The sequence below is a fragment of the Phoca vitulina genome, unplaced genomic scaffold, assembly GCF_004348235.1.
Source record: "Phoca vitulina isolate PV1807 unplaced genomic scaffold, GSC_HSeal_1.0 scaffold27, whole genome shotgun sequence".
Taxonomy (NCBI): domain Eukaryota; kingdom Metazoa; phylum Chordata; class Mammalia; order Carnivora; family Phocidae; genus Phoca; species Phoca vitulina.
The window spans coordinates 26,634,403-26,656,465 of NW_022589730.1; the positions used below are offsets into that span (position 1 = coordinate 26,634,403).

Consider the following 22,063-nt stretch of genomic DNA (forward strand, 5'->3'; position numbering starts at 1 on the left):
TTACTGGATCAGGTAGTAACTCTATGTTTAACTTTTTGAGGAACTGCCATACTGTTTTCTACAGTAGCTACATCATTTCACGTTCCCACTAACAATGCATGAGGGTTCCAGTTTCTCTACATACTCACCGATGCTTTATTTTCTGTTTTTTTTTTTTTTTAAATAATAACCATGATTACTGATGTCAAGCATCTCTTCTTGTGCTTATGGGTCATTTGCACATTTTCTTTGGAGAAATGTCCATTCAAGTCCTTTGCCTATTTTAAAATTGGGTTGTTTGCTCTCATTATTGAATTGTAGGGGTCCATCCAGAATGTATTTGTGGATATTAACTTCTGAGCTGGTGTGATTGATTTACAAATATTTTCTCCCATTCCATGGGTTGCCTTTTCACTCTGTTGAAAAGAGTTGTGTTGATGCACAACAGTTTTTTTTTTTAATTTTTTTATTGTTATGTTAATCCCCATACATTACATCATTAGTTTTAGATATAGTGTTCCATGATTCATTGTTTGTGCATAACACCCAGTGCTCCATGCAGAACGTGCCCTGCTCAATATCCATCACCAGGCTAACCCATCCTCCCACCCCCCTCCCCCTAGAACCCTCAGTTTGTTTTTCAGAGTCCATCGTCTCTCATGCTTCGTCTACCCCTCTGATTTCCCCCCCTTCATTCTTCCCCTCCTGCTACATTCTTCTTCTTTTTTTTTTCTTTCTTAACATATATTGCATTATTTGTTTCAGAGGTACAGATCTGAGATTCAACAGTCTTGCACAATTCACAGCGCTTACCAGAGCACATACCCTCCCCAGTGTCCATCACCCAGTCACCCCATCCCTCCCACCCCACCCCCCACTCCAGCAACCCTCAGTTTGTTTCCTGAGATTAAGAATTCCTCATATCAGTGAGGTCATATGATACATGTCTTTCTCTGTTTGACTTATTTCGCTCAGCATAATACCCTCCAGTTCCATCCACGTCGTTGCAAATGGCAAGATCTCATTCCTTTTGATGGCTGCATAATATTCCATTGTATATATATACCACATCTTCTTTATCCATTCATCTGTCGGTGGACATCTTGGTTCTTTCCACAGTTTGGCTATTGTGGACATTGCTGCTATAAACATCGGGGTGCACGTACCCTTTCGGATCCCTACTTTTGTATCTTTGGGGTAAATACCCAGTAGGATGCACAACAGTTTTTAATTTTTATGAAGTCCAATTTATTATTTTTTCTTTTGTTGCCTGTGCTTTTGGTGTCCCATCCAACAATCACCGCCAGACCCAATATCATGAAGATTTTGTCCCATGTTTTCTTCTAAAAGTGTTATACTTTTACCTCTTACTTTTAAACCATTGATCCATTTTTAGTTAATTTTTGTATAGGGAATGAAATAAAGGTCCAATTTTGGGTGGTTTTTTTTTTTTTTGCATGTGGAGATCCAGTTTTCCTAGCATCATTTGTTGTAAAGACTGTCCCATCCCCATTGAATGGTTTTGGCACCCTTGTCAAATATCACTTGACCATATACACAAGGGCTTATTTCTGGGTTCACTATTCTTCTCATTGACCCAAATGTCTGCTCTTAAGTCAGTACTGAACTGTTTTGATTGTTGTAGCTTTGTAGGAAGTTCAGAAATCATGATGCGTAAGACTTCCAATTTTGTTGTTTTAAGATTGGATATTCAGGCTCCCTTGATGTCCTGCTTCTTGTAACCAATCCCGCCTTTCCATTAACCCAATACACCACGGTGACAATACACCACACTGACTTTGCAGTCAAAGGGCTCTTATTCCCCTGGAAGAAAAGATGAAAATGCTGTCTCCACCCCAAGTCCTTAATTCTTGCCCAGGACTTCAAGGCTTCTGGAGAAACAACCTGGATTCTCCTGACTCATTCCCATGTGAGTCAGCAGGAGTGGGTGTCCCATTTTTGGCTGGCTCCCCTCCACATCTTAGTTGAATGGTCCAGGAGACATCACACCTCCTGATTAATAATCTCAGACATACATGCACCCTACTAGGGAGTTAGCAGCCATCTCTATGCTCGTCTCCCTCTTAGAGTGGGTGTCAGGGGTCCTGGCACATTCTGGGGCCTGTGGAAGGCTGGCAGCTGCTCGTTCAGCATGTCTGCATTGACTATCCCTGGGAATACAGTCTTGGCTATCGAATTGCTCCAGAATTGTAGTGAATTTTCCATCCCACCATCTGCCTCTTGGCATCCCCTCATTGCCATGGATGTCTGACTCTCTTCCTAGAGGATTTCTGTCTAGAATGGCTTCCCCTCTTGACAACTCAGAACCCAGAGGGGCACAGTAGCTACCTTGACATCTGTACACTGAGGGCCTCTGACCAGAATCTCAGCACAGTCTCCCAGGCCTTGAGCTGAAGCATCGCCATTAGCAGCTATCATGGGTCATACCCCTCCGCTCCCTGAGCTGCTCTTAAATGCTGGGTCTGGGGTAAGGATATGGTCCAGACACTCCAGTTGCTTGCAGTCCAGTGAGGACACAGACTACCACAGTATGAGCTACGCTCAAGGAGAGGGGAGGGCATCACATGGTTCAGAGCTCCATGTCTCAAGACATAAGAGTCTTAGGTTCAAATCCCCAAAATACTACCTTCTAGCTAGGTGACCTTTGGACAAAATGTTTCTATAGTCTTGTGTCTTCATATGCATACACTGTACAAATCCACAGTGCCTCTCGGAGGTGAGGTCTATTATTATCCCCACTTTACACCTGTATCAGGGTCAAGGTGAGCATGCATAGACCACCTCCCACCTCTCCCTCTGTTTCTTAGTCCCAGACCAGCAGCTCCCATTTCTCAACTTGTTTGCTCAGATTGTGTTGGCTCCAGCGTCTGGCAGACGGTGGCTCTGAAAGCTGTTCTTTCCAGCACTCATAAACCATGAGGAAGTTTCAAGGGACCCATAGGAAACGGGTTTGAGGATGAGACATTCTCTCCCCACCTGCTCCCTGATGGCGGCGTGGAAGCCAGACTGCTGACAGAAGTTTCTGGGGCTCAGGCCCTGTCCCATCAAGCCCCACAAGGACCCAAGAGCCCCAGAGTCCTGCCTGACCACGGCCTGGAAGGGTTACCCTTGCTCCCAGACTTCTGCGTCAAGTCGGTTAGAGAGAAGGCTGTCAACAAAACATATTTCAGGGTGAGAGGAAACGTCAGAGCCAGCGCCTTTCCCCCTTGCGTGCTCTCCTTCATCCTGTGCTTCAGTTTTCCCCATGCTACCCAAGCCCTGCTGGGGGTAAAGCCCCGGCCTCTCCGGAAAGCTTTGCCTACCCCCTCGCCTTGCGTTCTCCCCCTTCAAACCCTGGAGAAATTGACGTCTGCGCCATACACAGAAGTGGATTCTCAGGAGTACCCCTTTCCCAGCTGCAGTCAGGGATGTGTAGAGAATCTCATGGGCAGGGAGGGGAAACTTTTCAGCCTGCTCCCTGAGATTCAGACATGATCCGGCCAATTCATGGCCAGAAGTAGCCACTGTGGCTGATGGGGTGGGTTGTAACCCACCCTGGTGTTTTAAGATGGATAAACGGCTGAGACACCCCATATCAAAGGGACTGCTGTTAGCCTCTTTGGGTGCTAACTGCTGAATATGTGTCTCTCTGGGCTCTCCAGCCAAGCTCAGGTTTCTCTGGGGTCTCCCTACCTGCCAACTTGGCCACTGGGACTCAGGGGCTTGAGGGAGATTAGTAAAAAACAGGCTCCTGTGTGTGTGTGTGTGTGTGTGTGTGTGTGTGGTGGTTGGTGGGGGGTCATGTGTATACACACCCACTTATGAAGACCAGCAGCAGAGATGGGTGGGAAGAGCTCTACGAGGGAGTGGGGGGCAGATAACTGGCTTCTAGTCTTGCCCTTTGATTACTGTGCGCCTTAGGCAGGTTACTGGTCCCCTCTGGGCTGCTTCTTCATCTTACCAGAAGGTTGGACTAGATGTTCTCTTAGTAGCACTGGCTTTCTTCTGGTATTCTGCTAGCTAAATGTCTCCTTGTCTCCCTTCCCTGGCTCCAGGTCTCCCACCCCCTGAATTCACTCCCCGAACCTTGATGTTGTTACTTCTGGTATGACATTCCTGGGGCCCAGCATGCAGGTGTGATTGTGAGTACAGTGCAGAGTTGCACGGGCTGAGAGCACAGGGCTGCCCATCCCTCTGGCCCCAGGGAGGCTCAGGACACATCTCTGAGGCTGGAGTGGGCCAGACCTGTTTAGGACAGACCCTGCCTGGCTTTCTCACTGCTAATATGATGTCACTTCCTGCTTTCTGGCCAAGTAATTGTCCTCATCCCAGCACCAACCCACAAACCCTCCCACCTTAAAAATCGCTGAGTTGATCACGTGGCTTAAATTAGTACTGAGCCCACACCACATTGCTTGGGGAAAGTTCTGCCAACTTGGCAATGCGACAGGCCTCGGAAGCCAAGAGCTGAGTTCCAGCTGGCCTGGGGGCTGTTCACACCCCAGGGCTGTCGGAAAGCAGGCACAACAGCTTATCGATGTTTCAGACCCAGGCCTTGCTGGCAGCAGAGGAGGCCCTCGCTTTCAGAAGGGCTGGGTTGGAAGTGGGTCCTGCCCCTCCCCTTCTCCCAGCTGAGCCTGTACCCTAGGCTTCCTTTGGGACAACCTTTTCCCTAAGGAGCATTTATCTTCTTTGGTGGGTTAACAGTAAATATGGCTGCAGCCAGTATTGTGCTATGCCCCAAAGAGACCGAGGGGCTGCTTGCGGAAGTAGCATCGGCTTGGGCAGGTGGGCCAGGAGCATGCAGGTGGTTGGGAGGTTGGGAGGGGCAGATGACCTTTTTGTCCAGACTCCTAGTCTGGCTTCCTCCCCCTTCCTTCCCCCCTTCCTCCTTCCTTCCTTCCTTTTTTTTCTTCCTCCTCCTCTTTCTTCTTCTTCTCTTTCTTCTTTCTCCTTCTTCTTCTTCTTCCTCTTCTTCTTCTTCTTCTTCTCCTTCTTCTTCCTTCTTCTTCTTCTTCTTCTTCTTCTTCTTCTTCTTCTTCTTCTTCTTCTTCTTCTTCTTCTTCTTCTTTTCTTCTTCTTCTCCTTCATGTTGTAGCAAATGGGACAGCTAATGCTGGGGCTGAAAGCTGCTCAGAGGCCAGGGAATAGGTAGAAATGGGATTGTGTTTGTCCAGCATAAGCATTGTTTCCACTCCCAGTGATTTCCTCAGGCAACTGGGTTATAATTTCATTACGGCCCACAGTGTGCGGCATAGTGATTATCACATGGCTCCAGATGTGCACCCGGTCTTGGCAAGACCATGCTGGGCACAGTGCCCACGGTGCATTTGAAGAAGGGATTGGACAAGAAAGGGATCGCGATTAACATTTTCAGGGCATGTGCAAATTTCGCTGACCTGCGGCGGATTATGATGGGCCTGCCAGAGAACTGCCTAGTGCAAAAGCAAACACAGCATGCAGGCAGCCTGGCTGATGGAGGCAGGAAGCACCCATCATGAGGGCTCTGCCAAATAAACCAGCAGCCCTGACTCACTCCCACATTTTATAGGATGATACCACCGAGTAATCAAATCATTGACTTTAAAATATAGCTCTCTGGGTCAGAAAGCACAAGGGACTATAAACCCTGAGTTCTAGTTCTGGCTTTGCCACCAACAGTGATGAGACCCAGGGCAGATCTCAGTTCCACTCCCATCCTCAGCTTCTTCCTCTGTGGGTGGTTTCTCAGGGTCTTTTTAGGATTAATAGAGTTAACCAAAGAGAGAAGGATGGGTCTAGGGCTAGCCTTCCTCCATGGGGCAGAGGAAACTGGCTTTTGGTGTCCTCCCTTCTGCTGTGGATACTTTTTTCTCATTTCACCCCCTCCCATACTTAGCATTCTTCTGCATAGTGCCCATCTCTCCACCATGAGCAAGGTCCCAGACCCCCATTCTCTGCCGCCCAGACCTGGCTCTGCCACTCCACTTGTTGGGTAAGCAGGAGCAGATGTCTTATGCTCTGTGCCTCTATCTCTTCATCCGTAAAGTGGGGATAGCGTGAATTCCCACTTCATCAAGTGGTTGAGCTGATTCATTGGGGGAAATGAACGTAAACACTTAACACATTGCTGGCCACAGAGTAAGTGCTCAGTAAATGACACCAGTATTGAGGTGGTGCTACTTGTTATGATCCTGATGTTTTCCCTTCTTCTTCCCCTACATCCTGGCTTATTCGGACTCTGAGATGCACAGACTCAAGATTCTGGCCTTTCAGAATCAGGTAGGACTTTGGAGCCACTGAGTGCCAGGATCCCCTCTAGAATCCACCAGGCTCATCTAGACAACTGGAAATAGGCTCATGACCTTGATTTCAGTGGAAGCCTGCAGAGAGAACCTCTCTTCCACACCCTTTTCCTTCTCCCTGATATTTCCCCTTAACCCAGCTCAAACATTACCCAGAGTCCTCTGAGCTCTATTTGCTGTGGATGCTGCTTGGGAGTCATTGTTCCCTCAAACCCTCTGGAGGTGGGCCAGAGCCGTGAGGGTTTCGGGCGGGGGTGGGGGGGGAGCAGCACTCTCCTCCTCTGAACTTCACAGCAGCTCCCCGCCCACCCCATCTGCTCCCACCTAACGTTGCAGAAAATCATCTCCGGAAAGAGTGGGAAGCAGAGAACAGTTTCCAATGAGGCCTCAGTGAGGAATATCAGAGAATTTCAGGACCGGAAGGGACCTTATCAACTCTTCCTCCATTTTATCGATGAGAAAACAGAAGCCTCAGGAAGTTAAACCACTGGCTCTTGGTCACCCAATGTGGGCAGAGCTAGTGCCCTGGGCTCCAGATGCCACCTTGTGCTCTTCCAATGTCATTCAGTGTTTCAATGGGCACTTTGGGGAATCTTTTATGTACCAGATCCTTTGCTCAGGGTAAATATGTACAGGTCTTTCTCTCTAGGAACTTAGAGACTAAAAGGGAGAGAGTCAAGCCAGTAAATAATCAGTGCAAAAAGACAGAATGTTCTAAATAGGGAATGACCTAGACCAATGGAAGCATAGAGGAAGGAGGAATCAGGAGGGCTTCATAGAGGAGGTGATGCCCAATTGAGACTTCCTAGTTGGGAAGGAGTTTGCTAGGCTTCCAAACAGAATGAGGTTTTCAAATAGGTGTTTATAATAAACTTTTTTTTTTTTTTCCTATTTGTGGAGAGCACTTTCTCAGAGCTGCATTTTGTATGCAGGAAAATTGGAACTTATAATACAGACATTGCCTTGGCAATGATCCAGCTGTGGGTGTCCATTCCAGCCACCAGTGGTTTCCTGCTGGACCCTTCCCCTGAGCTCCCAAGTGTTGGCCAGAGTGGCGCGGGGGTGTCAGAGAAAGGGTTCCCACCTACCCGGGGCTGGATGTCTATTTGGTGGGCCCCTACCTCTGTCTTTTCTCTTCCTTAGTCCAGTCCTCAACCCTCCCTCTAGCCTCCTAGCTGCCCTGAGCAGCAAGCTCAAAGGTTTCTGGTACCAAAGCCAGTTCGTGTACGGTCATCTATCAAGTGCATGGATTTTCCTTAGGTGTGTCTTACAGACTGGTGGTTCTCAACAGCTCCTTCTGGACTACAGAGAGTGTGACTTATTCAAGTGTTGGCTTTAGGTGACTTCAATCCTTAGTTTTCAATTACATGGGAAAAAGTATGGCTATTGTAAAAATTGTCAAAAGTACAAATAAGCAAGAAGAAGAATAAAATCTTCCATAATCCCATACCCCCAAAATGATAATAGCTAATTTTTATTGGGCACTCACTCAATGTCAGACATTGTTCTAATCTCTATCTATCTATCTAATCTTCACAACACTGTCATGACGGATTTATTATTATTATTCCCATTTTACAGGTGAAGCAAACTAAGGCACAGAGAGGTTAGGTAATTGGCATAGACAGAAGTGATGGACCCAAGAGTAAACCCAGAGCCTTGAACTTAATAGCTGTGTAGGAGAGCCCTGGCGATACTGCTGTTAACATTTTGCATTTCCTTCCTTTTCTTTTTTATGTATGAATATATTAAACACTACATACTGATTAAAAGTGGTATTGTATTACAGTCAACTTTGTAACCAGGTTTTTTCACTTAATATCATATAATAACATTGAACAATCTTCTAAACCATTATTTTAAATGGCCACATGGGTGAATATCGTAATTCACCCCAACAATTGCCCATTTTGGATATTTTTAGGTTGTTCTCAATTTTTCGTTATTAACGATGCTGCGATATGCTGTGATAGACATCTTTATAGATCATTTATGAACACAATTATTTCCTAATATAAATGAATTGTTATGCACAGTGATTGAATTGTTAGTTCAAGGGGTTTGTAGAATGGTAAGCCTTCTGACAGGTATTACTCACCTGCCCTCCAGGAAGGCTGTGTGGCGTTCTGGTTCCTCCAGCAGGGGACGAGAAGTGCTGGTTTCCCAGCAGTGGAGTGGAGTCTGGGGTGGAAAGGTGAGAAATAGAGCCGAGATTGCTGGGGTGCGCAGGTGGAAAGGAAGGGTACTGCAGAGCAGAGCAACGGGGGTGAGAGCCAAGGGAGATGAGTGTCTGAGGGACATGTGGAAATGGCTCTCTGGGGCTTGGCAATGAATTGGATGAGGGCGTGTGCACAATGAGCTAAAAGGAGTGAAAGCCTACCTACTCCATAGTCTTTCAGCACCTGATAACATCAGGCTTACATCACAGTGTCCTAGGCAAGGATACTAGCTATCTATGATTTGGCAGTGAAACAAGGGACAGAGTGGTTTTTCTTGATTACCACCCAGGAGCAACCATTAGTGACTGAGCGATGTTTTAATGTCCTTGCGTAACCAGGCTCAGCATGTGCTTGAGCACCTGTTAGGTGCCAAATAAGTGATAGACGCCTGGAGAGTTCTAAAGTGGAGCACCGCGGGCTGGGGAGGTGGGCTCTAAGCTAGACCTGGCAGGGTGGGCGCAGTGACAGCTGAGAGAGAATCTTCCTGCCTGGACCTCTTGAGTCCAAATCTGGGCTTCACCCTTTCTAACTGTGGGAACTTGATCAGGTTTCTTAACCTGCTGCTTCTAATGCTTCCTCAGCGAGTGGTGACCGCAGTAGTAATAGGGTCTGCCATCGTGAGGATTACAGGAGAAAGAGGTGTGACGGGCCATGTCAGTCCTCAGTAAGCATCAGAGGCTCTTACCACTTTGGTAAGTGCGTGTGCCTGTAGGGGCGGCAAGGTTGAGGGAATTCTCGAGAAAGCAGAGGAGTTCCAAGTCCTCACTGAAGAATCGGGTGACTCTGGGTGAGAGATGTGGACCTCTGGACCAGAGGGAAGGAAGAGGAAACCTTTTGGGGGCAGCAAGGGGGGAGGTAGACTCGAGTCTCTCGACCTGGGAGGACCTTCACTGCTCAGGGGCTGTGACCCAGCTCTCCGCGCTGGGTCTTCCGGGGTCCGGGGACACTCCTCCCTGCACCCGCGCAGGCGCAAGGAGACGGTGGGGGGGGGGGCCTTCCGTGGCTGGGGGAGAACATTCCGCTGGCCCCCACCCCCAGGGCAGTCCCGCCGGTGTCTCTCGCCCGGTTCCGTGTCCTCCTCCGCGGCGCGGGTGAGATCTCGCTTCTGCAGCGGCTGGCTCGGGCTGAGCGGAAGTGATGGGTGCCAGGGAGCAGCTGTGGACTCGGGTGGGGCTGGGCCGAAGTCAAGTCCCGCCAGCCCCCTGCCCCCCCTCGCCACCTCTCACCGGCCCCGACTGAATGAAGCCGCGTTCTAACCACGCAGGACCTGAGAATGCGTGAGGCTAGGGAAAGAAACACCGTGCGTCAACGCAGCAGCACTTCATTCATGATTCCCTGCTTCCTAAAAAAGCCCGGGCCACGTGAGCGGCTGGGAGGCTCAGATCACGTTGGGTGTGGGAGGGTCCCTTCCTTGGCAAGCGGGACCGAGGCTTCGTTTCTGGGCATTTGCTTGACTTCTGTCATCAGGAACGTGACGAGCAGCTCAGCCCGGCTCGGCAGTGAGATCTGGGGGATGCGGCCCACTCGTGGCTGTGCCTCCCCCCGCCCCCCCGCCGCCCAAGGTGGCTCTCTCAGATGTGTCCTGTCACTGCTGTGTGCTGACTGTTCCAGACAGTGCAGGCGAGGCTGTGGGGGAGGCTAGCGCACCAGGCGCAGGCGGCAGCTCGGGCCTGCCATGCCTGCCTTTTCTGGAAGCCGACACAGGCAGCTTCCGGTTGGCCCACAGGGGACATGGTTCCTGTTCAGAGGGAGCAGGGCTGTGCCTCTGCCATGCAGCCTGCAGAGGAAAGAGGGGGCAAGGCTCGGCTGGTGGATCCCCTGGGCAGGCAAGCAGGGCACAGACAACCCTAAGCTGTGGCCTTAAGGCGGCCACCTGTCTTTAAGCTGCAACTTATGCCATCCCTGCAGTACCCCAACTCAGTTCTGTTTGGCTCTGGAAGGTACCCTGGGATTACCTTAATCTCTGGTCTATTTCCCTTATTGTATATTGTTCAGATCAATGCTCAAACTACTTTGGCTTCTTTGAGCTCTCACTGACCTTCAGGGAAAGGCAACCACTCTCTGAAAGGTAGTGCTGCTGGGTTCAGATATGCAGGTTGTGCACTGCACAACTGAGACTATGTAAGGAGACACTTTTCACATCATAGAGGTTGTAGGTTTGTGTATCTATTATGACAATTATCCAACAGATGGCAGTAAAGTGTCTTGAGGAAGGGAGACTTTTTCTAATTTGTAGAAAGGCACCCTATGAGCTAATGGTTACTCACTAAAAGGCCAGAGAGAAATCAGTTCAAGGGAAAATGTTATAGCATTGATTAAACCACAGGCCAACCGTAGAACTGTCTTGGGCAACCATTCCTGTGATCCATCACTAGGCCCTATTGGTCCCATGCTTGCTCAGGAAGGTCAGTGAACTTGCTAGTTCCTCCTCCAACCTGACCTTCACCCTCTCTTTCCACCTCTGCTCCTTGTTCAGTCTCAGCCAGGCAAGGAGCTGAAGGCACAATGCCTGAGGTTGCAGAACTAATGCTGCCATCTGTCCCCACCTTCAGGAAACCCCAGCCCAGGCCCCCATACTCCACTGCACTCAGGGGAACGTTGAGCTCAGCCCAGTCACCCAGCATTGTAGGGGCAGGGAAAGCTGGCCCTCCCTGCCCACACTGGGCACAGGACATGGTCCTTCTCACCCCCTCCAGCCCCACAGAAAAAGGGCAACAGTTCCCCAGTCTTCAGAACCTTGAGCTGCTTAGCTAGTGATGAGTGTGCTGCGATCACCCTGCGACCAGCAGGCTGGCCACCCCTGCACCAAGCACTTCCGCTCCCATTCCAGGCCACCGAGCAGAGAGTTGCCTGCAGTCCCCTGCCGAGAAACACAGAACAGTGCCCGAAAGCACAAGACAGCTTGGGGCAGCGGGCGGCCGTCTACATAGAGGCTGCGGGCCGACTAGGTATAGTTTTGTGAGGACCTGGAGCGAACAGAGATGTTTACACTTTTTCACGGCTGAAAAGAAATCAACCACGAATAATATCTGATGACACAGGAGAGTTCTATGAATGAAGTTCAGTAAAGTTCTATGAAGTGCATAAATAAAGTTCATTGGCACAAGGCCACGCCCACTCGCTTACGTAGTTCTGCGCTGCGCGCCGTGCGTGCGCGGTTTCAGGAGGTCAGTCCGCCTCCAGAGCAGAGGCTCCTGTTTGTGACCGGCGGTCGGAAGGCAAGTTCCGGAGCCTGCGTCATGCTCTTCACGTGGTGATCATGCAGGCATTTGTCCTCTCCCATCATCTCCAGAGGGGTGAGCCCAGTACGGGAAGGAATTTTGAGAGAGGGAGACCACACTCACACCACTTTTATTACAGCATATTATTGCAGTTGTTGTAACATTATTGGTAATCTCTATGTATAGGAAAAAACCTAGTTTCTGTAGGGTTGGGTGCGCTCCAGGGTCGCAGGCATCCACTGGGGATCTCCGCCGTAGTCCCGCAGGTAAGGGGGCGGGGGACTACCGTATTGCGCATGGCTGCCTTCATGATACCCCTGCAGAGTCGAGTCCTTGCAGTAGAGATCAGGTGGCCTGCAAGGCCTGAAATATTTACTGTCTGGCGCTTTACAGAAAAAAATGTGCCTACCCCTTGGCATAGAGAATGAGAGGCCCAGACGCATTCTAGAAAGAGCCCTAGCTTCAGAGAAAAGAGACCTGGCTTTGAGCCCCTCTTGCATCATTTAGCAGCTGTGTGGCCCCGGGCAAGACGCCTTGCCCCCTGAGCCTCCGTTTCCTCATCTGTAAATGAGAATGTCAACAGTATCTGTCCTGCCTGTATCGTGTGGCCATTGTATGGTTCAGATGACATCAAGGACATGCAGGGGCCTCATGAGCTGCAAGGCCTGGGTGACCGTTTAGTATTCTTTGTCCTAGAAGGTGGGCCAGCCCGGGCCATCCTCTTTGAACTCTTTGCTCTCATCTGCTTTCTCTGGCCCCCCTTGTTCCCTTCTGGCCTTTGGAGCAGGGATTTTTCCTGGCCTGGGACCTCCCCCCTGGCTGGTCCTTTCACCAGGGAGGCAGCCACATTTCACATACGGACATTTTGCTCTCACACGGATCACTAGATCTAAGGGGTGAATTCAACATACACAAACCCACTTGTGACCAGAATGGCAAGTTTGTGCTTATTGAAATCCTGATCACGGGAAAGTGGGGGGCTCTCATGACCACTTGGGAGTAAGGCCGGATGCACTGTGCTGAGTCAGCCAGCCATGAGAGAATGAAGCCCTGCTTTTATCCCGTCGTGCTCTCTCAACAGTATATGCACTTTATCACAATTTAGGGTTGGCGTGGGGCCCTAGGCCTTGTTTGGAAAATGGCACATCAGATAGGATGGGGTTCTGCTTGGAGAGGAAATGTGGAAGAAAAGACGGGAGAACAGTAATATAATAAGCCTCATTGTCTCTCTTCGGGCCGTTTTAGAGAACAGTTTTGTGAGGAATGCCTGCGCACCCTGCTGCTGTTCTCAGCCTCTCCTCAATTTGATAGGAGGTCATCTGGCACACGGGGGTCCTGCTCCTCACCCAGCCAACCACATGAAAACCCAGGGCCCCATCTTGCCATAGAGAGTTCTGCAGAGGTTAGAGAACAGTCCAACCTTATCCCAGAACTGACTTTCTCCAGCATTCTGTTCATCTGATTTTCTGACCCCTGGGCTTGGGCCCCTTGTCCACCTCAGCTGGAAGGTTCTGGAAGCTCCTTCCACCCTTGTCTCCTACGTGGCCTCATTTCAGCCCTGATGCCTGCCTCTCTGGACTTTCCTGGGATGGGGATGCTTTGTGTTCCCAAAGCCCTGTGTGGGCTCCTGTTACCCAGGCCTGCCTGCACTGGCCTCGGGTACCTCCCCTGTCCTCTGAGAGCTGCTCCCCCCCCCCCCCCCCCCCCCGCCATCTCTTGGCTTCCCTCTCTAGTCTGCAGCCTGCCTTTCCTGGTCAGATGTCATGGAATTGCAGACTGAGAAGGACCCTTAGTGTTCTCACATTCTTTCACCTCTGGCATTTTCTTTACAGCCTCCCTGACAGATGGCTCTCCACCAGTGTGCTCGTCACAAAGTGACTGCTTAGATGTCTCTAGGGATGGGAAACTAACTTCCCCCAAGGGTATCCCATGCCTTTGTTGGATAGCCCTAGCTACTAGAAAACGTTTCTTTTGGTGAGCTAAAATATTCTTCTTTATAATTCAAGTGCTAAGTCCAATTCTGCCTTCTGGAATGATGCAGAGTGTCTGCTGCTCCTTCCCCAAGGGCTCCCCAGCCCCCCTCATCCTTTCCTCCTGCTGCACTGTGCCCCATTCTTTCTGGAGTCCTGTCGCCCTCTCTGACCGACTGATACTCAGCAGTGGCCTTTAGGGCCTCCCCCAGCCCCCACCTCACCCTGGCATCACCAGCCAAGGGGGCCCTGGGCATCTTGTCACCCTGCAGAGGGGACTTGCCTCTGTGTGAAGTAAGCCCCAGACTGGAGCTGAGAAAGGATGTGAACCCAAATGAAGGGTTTTCAGAGGAGGAAAGAACAGCCCGCAGCCAGAGGCCTCTGCGACTTGGAAGATGATCAGGAGCAGGGGCTGCTGGACCGGCCAGGGCCCTCCTGGTCCTCCACAGATATGTCACAGGATCTTCGGGGAAGGGGGACGGGCTGGAAACCTGCCCGGTCGGCAAGCTCCCCAGGTAGCCTGAATGTGGCTCTGACTTCAAGTCATTGACCTAGGGGTTCTTCTGAAGACCCTGGTTCTCGGGGCGCCTGGGTGGCTCAGTCGCTAAGCGTCTGCCTTCAGCTCAGGTCATGATCCCAGGGTCCTGGGATGGAGCCCCGCATTGGGCTCCCTGCTCAGCGGGAAGCCTGCTTCTCCCTCTCCCACTTCTCTGCTTGTGTTCCCTCTCTCGCTGTCTCTCTCTCTGTCAAATAAATATATAAAATCTTTAAAAAAAAAAAAAAAAAGACCCTGGTTCTGTCTCCCATCTCTGAGGGGTCTTCATGGGGAAGAAAGTGGGGTGGGAATTTGGGAGCTCTTCGGTTGGGGACAAGAATTGGAGGGTCTTTCCTCTCTTGTGATGGATCTCACCGAGTGAGGTTCAAGGAGAGAACTGTTCCCTCCCGGCTCAGGTTCTCAGCAGGTTAAAGATCAGGCTTCAGGGCTGTGGATATGTGGGGGTGTCCTCTGTGGGTGCCCTGCAACATTCTGCATCATGTCATCTCTAGATGGCAGCTGCTGGGCAGGATTCAAGATAGGGACTGGGTGAAATTAAGTTTTCTCCTTATCTCCCCCACCTCACTCCTTTGCCCTGAGTGACTTCCCTGGGACTTTGAGCTCTAGGAAATGTGCATCAAGTTGCTTTCTGACATACTTAGTGAGACTCTAGTATGTGCTCAGCAAAGTGTGCTAGGGGCTGTTTTGGGGGGCTATACATGAGAAGGAGGTCCTGCCCCAGACCTTTTTTAAATTCTTGAAGAACTTGGAAGCCTCACCTGCAGTAAACAGCTAAACATGCAGGGCGATAGACGGTCAACTTGGAAATCATTGACAAAGACAACATGGCAGAGCCAAGGAATGCAGAGGAGAAAGCCCCTGGGGGCTAGGACATTAGGGAAGGCCCTAGGGAGGAGGTGGGCAGGCAGAGGGCATGGAACTCTGAGCCTCAATTAAAACAGTTCCAGTTTATTTTTATTGAGGTATAATTGACATAAAACATTATATTAGTTTCAGGTGTACAAAATAATGATTTGGTATGTGTATATATTGAGGAATGAGCATCATAAAAAGTCTAGTTAACATCCATCACCACATATAATGACACATTTTTTTCTTGTGATGAGAACTTTTAAGATCTACTCTCTCAGCACCTTTCAGATACGCAGTACAGTATTATTAACTATAGTTGCCATGCTGTACATTACGGGTCATGATTTATTTATCTTATTACCAAAGGTTTGTACCTTTTGACCCATTTTGTATACTCCCTATACCCCACTTCTGGCAACCACCAATCTGTTCTCTGTATCTATGGGTTTGGGGTTGTTTTGTTTTGGTTTGGGGGATTTTTAGGGGTGTTTTTGTGGGTTTTTTGTTGTTTGTTTTTTGGATTCCACATTATCAGTGGAATCGTGCTGTATTTGTCTTTCTGTGACTGGCCTATTTTAGTTAGCATGATGCCCTCAGGGTCCATCCATGTTATTGCAAATGTCAAGATTCCCTTCTTTTTCGTGGCTGAATAATATTCCATTATATATTTATGTATGTTTGTGTGCGTGTGTGTGAGTGTGTATACTTCTTTATTCTTCCATTGATGGACACTTAGATTTTTTCCATGTCTTGGCTATTGTAAATAATGCTGCAATAAACATGGGGGTACAGATACCTTTTTGAGTTATTGAAACACCTCTAATTTTTATGAACTTCACATATTGGGCATAAGAAATCTGAGCAAAATTCTCCTACATAAAAAATAAAAAGTCATTGAAGGAAGGGGAAAGGGAAGGGAAAATCGCCTCAGCCCTTGGAATTGTTAGCACCCAAAGAAAGTCTAGAGGAGTCTTCCTTCCTGCACCACACAGCAACCCCTGTCCTTCGCTCCTTCACTCTAAGGCAGGCTCCAGCTGGGGAGACCTAGGCAGAGCTCAGCCTGTTGTGTAGTTTACATTGAGCCCCATCCCCCCACAAGGCCATGGCCAGGGCTGAGGCATTTGGAGGTTACAGTGCATGGGGTTCTGCGAATAGGGGAAAGATACAGGAAGCAATACAGATCTTTAAGTAAGGTAACCACTAAGCATGCATTTGCTGGCTACTCTCAGTGCTCTAGTTTTTGCATTGGTTATGGCCCTGATAATTTACATATAAATTTGATTTTCATTTGCAGAATGTATTTTCCCCAGTGAATTTTTACACTGTGATGAAGTGTGGAGAACAGATTGGAGAGGGCAGAGTAGATGTGCAGTGGGCCCAGTAAGAAGCATTTCAATATCCAGGGGAGATGGGCTGGTGGTCTGGTTCAGCGTGGCATCTGGATTGGGGCTGATTCATGCATCCCAAGGCAGCATGTTAGTAGATAAAAACAGAAGTTCCCTCTACCTGATTTACGCTGTGCACACCGTTTAGCAATGACCATTTGACTTTTCTTTTCAGCTTTATTGAGATATAACTGACATGTAACACTGTCTAAGTTTAAGGTGGGTGGTGCCTTAACTTGATACACATGGATACTGGCAATGACCATTTGGAACCAAAGTCAGGCAGCTTGTTTCTTGCTGTGTTCTTGACAGCAATGGTGACACCTCAGGCTCTGTGGGAGGGAAGGGCGGGGGGTGTGGTAGCTACCTTGGGGCCTTTGTTCTTCTCTCTTCAGGATCCTCATGAGCCGAGGCTTTCTCTCTCCTCCTTCCCAGGTAACAAGTATGAAGTCAGGGTGTACACTGCTGATGTCATTGGTGCGGGGACCGATGCTGACGTCTTCATCAATATCTTTGGAGAGTATGGAGACACAGGTAAGAAATCCTTTCTTCCCAAGCTGTGCCCAGTTCTGCTTCTTAGGTGGGCTGTGCCCCCCCACACCTGGCAGAGGAAGGCAGCTCCAGTCTCCTCTGTTGAGCTGCAATTCTGCTTGCGGTGTGGTTGTTCATGGCCTTCCCTGGGCAGCCAGGTGCCCATCTTGTAAAATCTATGTGTGTGATGTGTTTTCAGAACACAGTGTTGGGTCTGGGGTCTATTTAAACTTGTCCTTGATCCTAGACTATGGACAGACCCAAGCTTTACATCACCAAGACACTCATTCTTACTTTCTTTATCTCCTTAAGCTCCATGGCCATCTTGCGTTATATTTTGAATGTGGCTGGGCATGACCTGATTCAGTGCGGTGGTTTGGTGCAGAATAGAATGGAGCCAGGGATAGATAATTAGACTTGTCTTCATAGGTGAAGCAAGAACTGAAGACACAAGCATGGCCACAAGTATTGGGAGGACATTCAGGCCAGTAGAACTGAGACACGTGGTTCTCTCCTGCTTCCTCCAAGTTAATGAAATAACACAGGAGTCAGAAAAGCCACTGAGATCTGAATTTTGGATGCAATGTATTAAAGAATTCAAAATGCATTGCTGAGTTTAAGAAAAAAAGAAATCTCCAGGTGCCAGAAATGAAGAGGGAACTCAAAACCAAAGTATTAGGTATGAATTGGTGCTATGGCATTTGGAAGGAGGGAGCTTTCATGTTCAACAATCTACAGGATAGATTTCCATACCCATTCGGGGTCAGAAAATAAGATTGTGTCCTGCATGAAGCAAGATAGGCAAAATTAGAACTGCAGGTAAAGCCAGGAGCCCTGAAGGTTCACAGGAACATCTTCAGCGAAAAAGGTCAGGAAAAAGTTTGCTTATCAGTACAATAACCTTATCTCCGCAAGAGCTCTAGATTAAAAAGACAGAGTTGTTGAGAAATTGATACCTTCTGCTCACACTCATGTGGGCTTGACATCTGATTTTACACTACAGGTGTGGTTTGGGGACCTCCCCTCCCCCAAGCACAGAAATTGGTTCCATGCCAGTAATACCTTTGGTGCTTGCAGAAGCATTTGCAAGACTGCATGAGATTCCCAAAGATAAGGTACTGGAGATGAGTTCACTTTCCAAAACTACAAAACACTCAAGGACATAATCCCCCATGACTAAACATCAGTGGACACAACAGTCAGTAAGAGTAAATGCTCAAGAATTTCAGATAAAAGGGGCACCTGGGTGGCTCAGTCATTAAACGTCTGCCTTCGGCTCAGGTCATGGTCCCAGGGTCCTGGGATTGAGCCCTGCATCGGGCTCCCTGCTCCGCAGGAAGCCTGCTTCTCCCTCTCCCACTCCCCCTGCTTGTGTTCCCTCTCTCCCCGTGTCTCTCTCTGTCAAATAAATATATAAAGTCTTTAAAAAAATTTCAGATAATAGAGTAATCTGAGAAAAGCTATAGTTTAAATATGTTTAAATGGACTACAGACATGAACAAAACAATTGAAGAAAACAACAAGGCACCATGAAAAGTATATAAAACAGAAATATAGGAAATGAAAATATAGTTACTAAATATAAACACTTAATGCATGTGTTAAACAACACAATTAGAAACCACTGAATAGAGACTTATGAACTGTAACACAAATATGAACAAAATACTCAGAGCAGAGACATGAAGAGGAAAATACAAATGAGAGGTCATGATTCATGAAGGACAGAATAAGTTCTGATAGATGTTGAACAGGAGTTCCAATAGAGAATAGAATAGGTGAAAGAAAATACTTGAAAAGATAATGGCTGAAACTTTTTCAAAATTGAGCAAAGATTTGAATTTTCAGACTAAAGTAACAGAAGGAGTCCCTGAGCAGGATAAAGGAAAACAAATCCACATTTAGATACATTGTGGGGAAACCAAAGGCAAAGAGAAAGATCTTAAAGGTAACCAGATTTGGCAGATTATCTTCTACAAAACCAATTAGAAGGATAGTAAATTCCTATAAGCTACTTATACAAGGTCATAAGTTCATGGAATAATAGATTTAATGTTCTGAGCAAGAATATATATCAGTCTAGAATTCTGTGTCCAGCTAGGCTATCATTCCAGAGTGAGGGCAAAATTAGTGAATTGCCACGCAAACAAAGAAAAATAGGGTTTACCACTCATAGACCTATACTTAAACAGCTGCTGAAGAATATACTTTAAGAAAAAGGAAATCATACCCACAAGAAAGGTGAAGCAAGAAAATAATTGAGGAAAATATTGATATTGATGTAACAAAGCTAAGCAAGCATTGACTATAGTAAACAATATTAATAATGACTATCATCAGGGCATGAGAAAATGTGGACCCAAAATACTAGAACACGATCATCTTTGAGAAGTAAGGTAAATAATGAAAGTTAAAATATAATTAAGTTCTTGGTCACAGCTCATCCCCAAGCGATAGGAGAGTATAGGTATTGATGAACTTTAGACTTTAATAAGTCAAGTATGCATATTAAAATTGTAAAAGTAACCTCCCGCATAAGAAATGTATAACTTCTAAACCAGTAGAGGGAATAAAAGGGAATAAAGCCTCAATCAATCCAATAGAAGGCAGGAAATGAGGAAAGAGAAGCAAAGAAAAAGTATGGCTAATAATAAAAAATAAAATAAATGTACAAATAATCACAATAAATAGAAATAAACTAAACTCATCAGTTAAAGGATAGGTATTCTCATATTAAATGAAAAGAAATAAAATCCAGCTTAAGCACGGGATGCAGAAGGGCTGAAAATAAATAGAATGCAATGATGTATATCAGGAGCATATCAACAACACAGAAGAAGGTGGCCATAGCTGTATTATTGTCGGTCAAATTAAACTTTAAGGCAAAAACACTCCGTTAGAAATAAAAAATATATCAGACAATGATGAAAGGAACAATTAACCTGGAAGATGTGGAAATTCTGAACTGGTATAAATTTTACAACGTATTCCCCAAATACGTGAAGTGCATCATGAACACAGCACTTAGCTCAGGCAGCCACCTCGTGGGGACCAATTCAGTTCATCCTCACAGCGGACCCTATGCGGTGGTGCTGTTCGCATCCCCGCTGTGTGGATGACAAACCTGAGACAGAGAGATATGCACTGTGATGTTATTCTTGTTAATTCTAAAACATGCAAAAAATAGTACATTTTCTCTATGAATACATCCACCTGCGAACCAAAATTCACGGAGACGATACAGGTCACTTGTGGGTGGGGTTTATTTGCGGTAGGGAGTAGGAGAGTCGGGTGGCCAGTGAGACTTTAGACCTACCTGTTATCTCTTCTTTAAAAAAGAAAGGTCTGAGCCAATTAGGCAGAGTGTTAGCACCTGTTCTGCCTCTGAAATCTGGTGGTGGGCGTATGGGTTTCTTATACTACTTTCTATATGTTTGAATGGTTGCAGTTCAAAATGTAGAAGGATGTAAAGAATTAAATTTTAGGAAAGAAAGCAAATGGATGGCATCAGCATGAAGCTGGTACTTAGGTGGGGCTGTAAGTGTTAATATGACCTGCAGGCTTGGGGACATAATAGTGGAAAATTGCAAAGTAGAAAGAACAGGTTAGAATGGATCCTAATGATGTGCTTATCACCCACGTGACTTCTGGCATGTTATCGGGCTTCTCTAAGCCTGTTTCTTCATCCACAAGACAGAATTAATAATACCCCCTCTTGGATTGTGGTGACAAATAGAAAGAAAAGAAAAAAAAAAAATCTATGTAGAACTAGGATGTCTGATGGTAGCTGTCATTGCTGTTTTCCAGAAAAGGAGGCAGGCCTAAGGACGTCTCTTGGCTGTCAGGGGCCCAGCACAGCCCTGGACCAACTTCCTCGGCTATGCTCCCAGTTCAGGACAAGAGGCTGGGACAAGCCCGGCAGGACCTCAGCTCTAAGGATGGGGGTGCACATGGGGTTACCAGGATGGAAACTCCAGACTAAGGCAGGAAGCAGAAACCCAGTTATGGGACCTGGGCACAAGCCACACGCAGGGCAAGCTTCTCCCTTGACTGGAGGTTGGAGGGATTTACAGAGCCCAGAAATCTCAGGGTTGACTTCTTAAAAAAATTTAACGTTGTCGTTAGAGTAGTTTTAGGTTCACAGCAAAATGGAGTGGAAGGACCTGTCCTGCCCCACCCCCCACCACCTCCCACCTTGTTGACTTTTGAGACCACCCTCCAGTGGGCAGACCATTAAGCTTAGAAATGGTTTTTTCTCCTCCTCTGGTCTCCTTTGTAAGTTTCTTGCCTGTGTGTGTACAGGGGAGCGCAGGCTGGAAAATGAAAAGGACAACTTTGAAAGGGGAGCTGAAGACAAGTTCATGCTAGATGCTCCGGATCTGGGGCAGCTGATAAAGATCAACGTTGGCCACAACAACAAGGGCGGGTCTGCAGGTTGGTTCCTGTCCAAGGTAGGTTCGGCTGCCTGTCCATGGTCCCTGTGGCCTGGGAGGGGAATTCTGGCTCTTCAGGGGGCATATTTCAGCCTAACCTCCCTCTCTTGGTCTGTCTGTCTCCACTCTTCTGCCAAAGCCTCCTGGCCAACCTTGCTGGCTGACTCCCAGCCTCCCAGACCCTGCACATGTTACCACCTTCCCAGAAAGCCCGGGGCTCCCATCCAAAGGTAGCCAGGGCCTGATCGTCCTTCAAGACTCAAGTTCTCCCTGACTCTGGCCCACCAGAACCTCTCCTTCCTGTGAATGCTTATAACCCTGCCTGCTTAGGGCGTTCATTGGACCCTAATCATAAGCTTTCTTGTGACTTATCTTGGGCTGTTGCCTTGCAACATCTGCATTTAGGTGCCTCATAATCTTACCAACCCAGGACGAAGGTAGGAAGCAAGAAGAAAACAAAAAGGCTTCTGAGGAGCTAACACTTATCTGGTTCAAAGTTTGTGAGGAGAGCTCATGCCTCTGGCTCTCTCTTGCCTTGCCCTGATTTTGAAGGCAAGACCCCTCAGACTCTCTCTCAGCCTAGTGCTCATTATAATCTCTTCTAGCAAACTCTTGCCTACAATTTTAAACCTA

The 22,063-nt window shown here is 47.8% G+C and overlaps 1 protein-coding gene across 1 annotated transcript in view; it reads left to right on the top strand.

Moving 5' to 3' along the window:
- Nucleotides 1-22,063, top strand: part of LOXHD1 (lipoxygenase homology domains 1) — a 150,127-nt gene that overhangs the window by 20,042 nt on the left and 108,022 nt on the right. Inside the window, exons 5-6 of the mRNA XM_032422728.1 lie at nucleotides 16,902-17,000; nucleotides 21,300-21,448. Coding sequence (XP_032278619.1) covers nucleotides 16,902-17,000; nucleotides 21,300-21,448 — 248 coding nt within the window. The remainder of the gene's footprint in view (nucleotides 1-16,901; nucleotides 17,001-21,299; nucleotides 21,449-22,063) is intronic.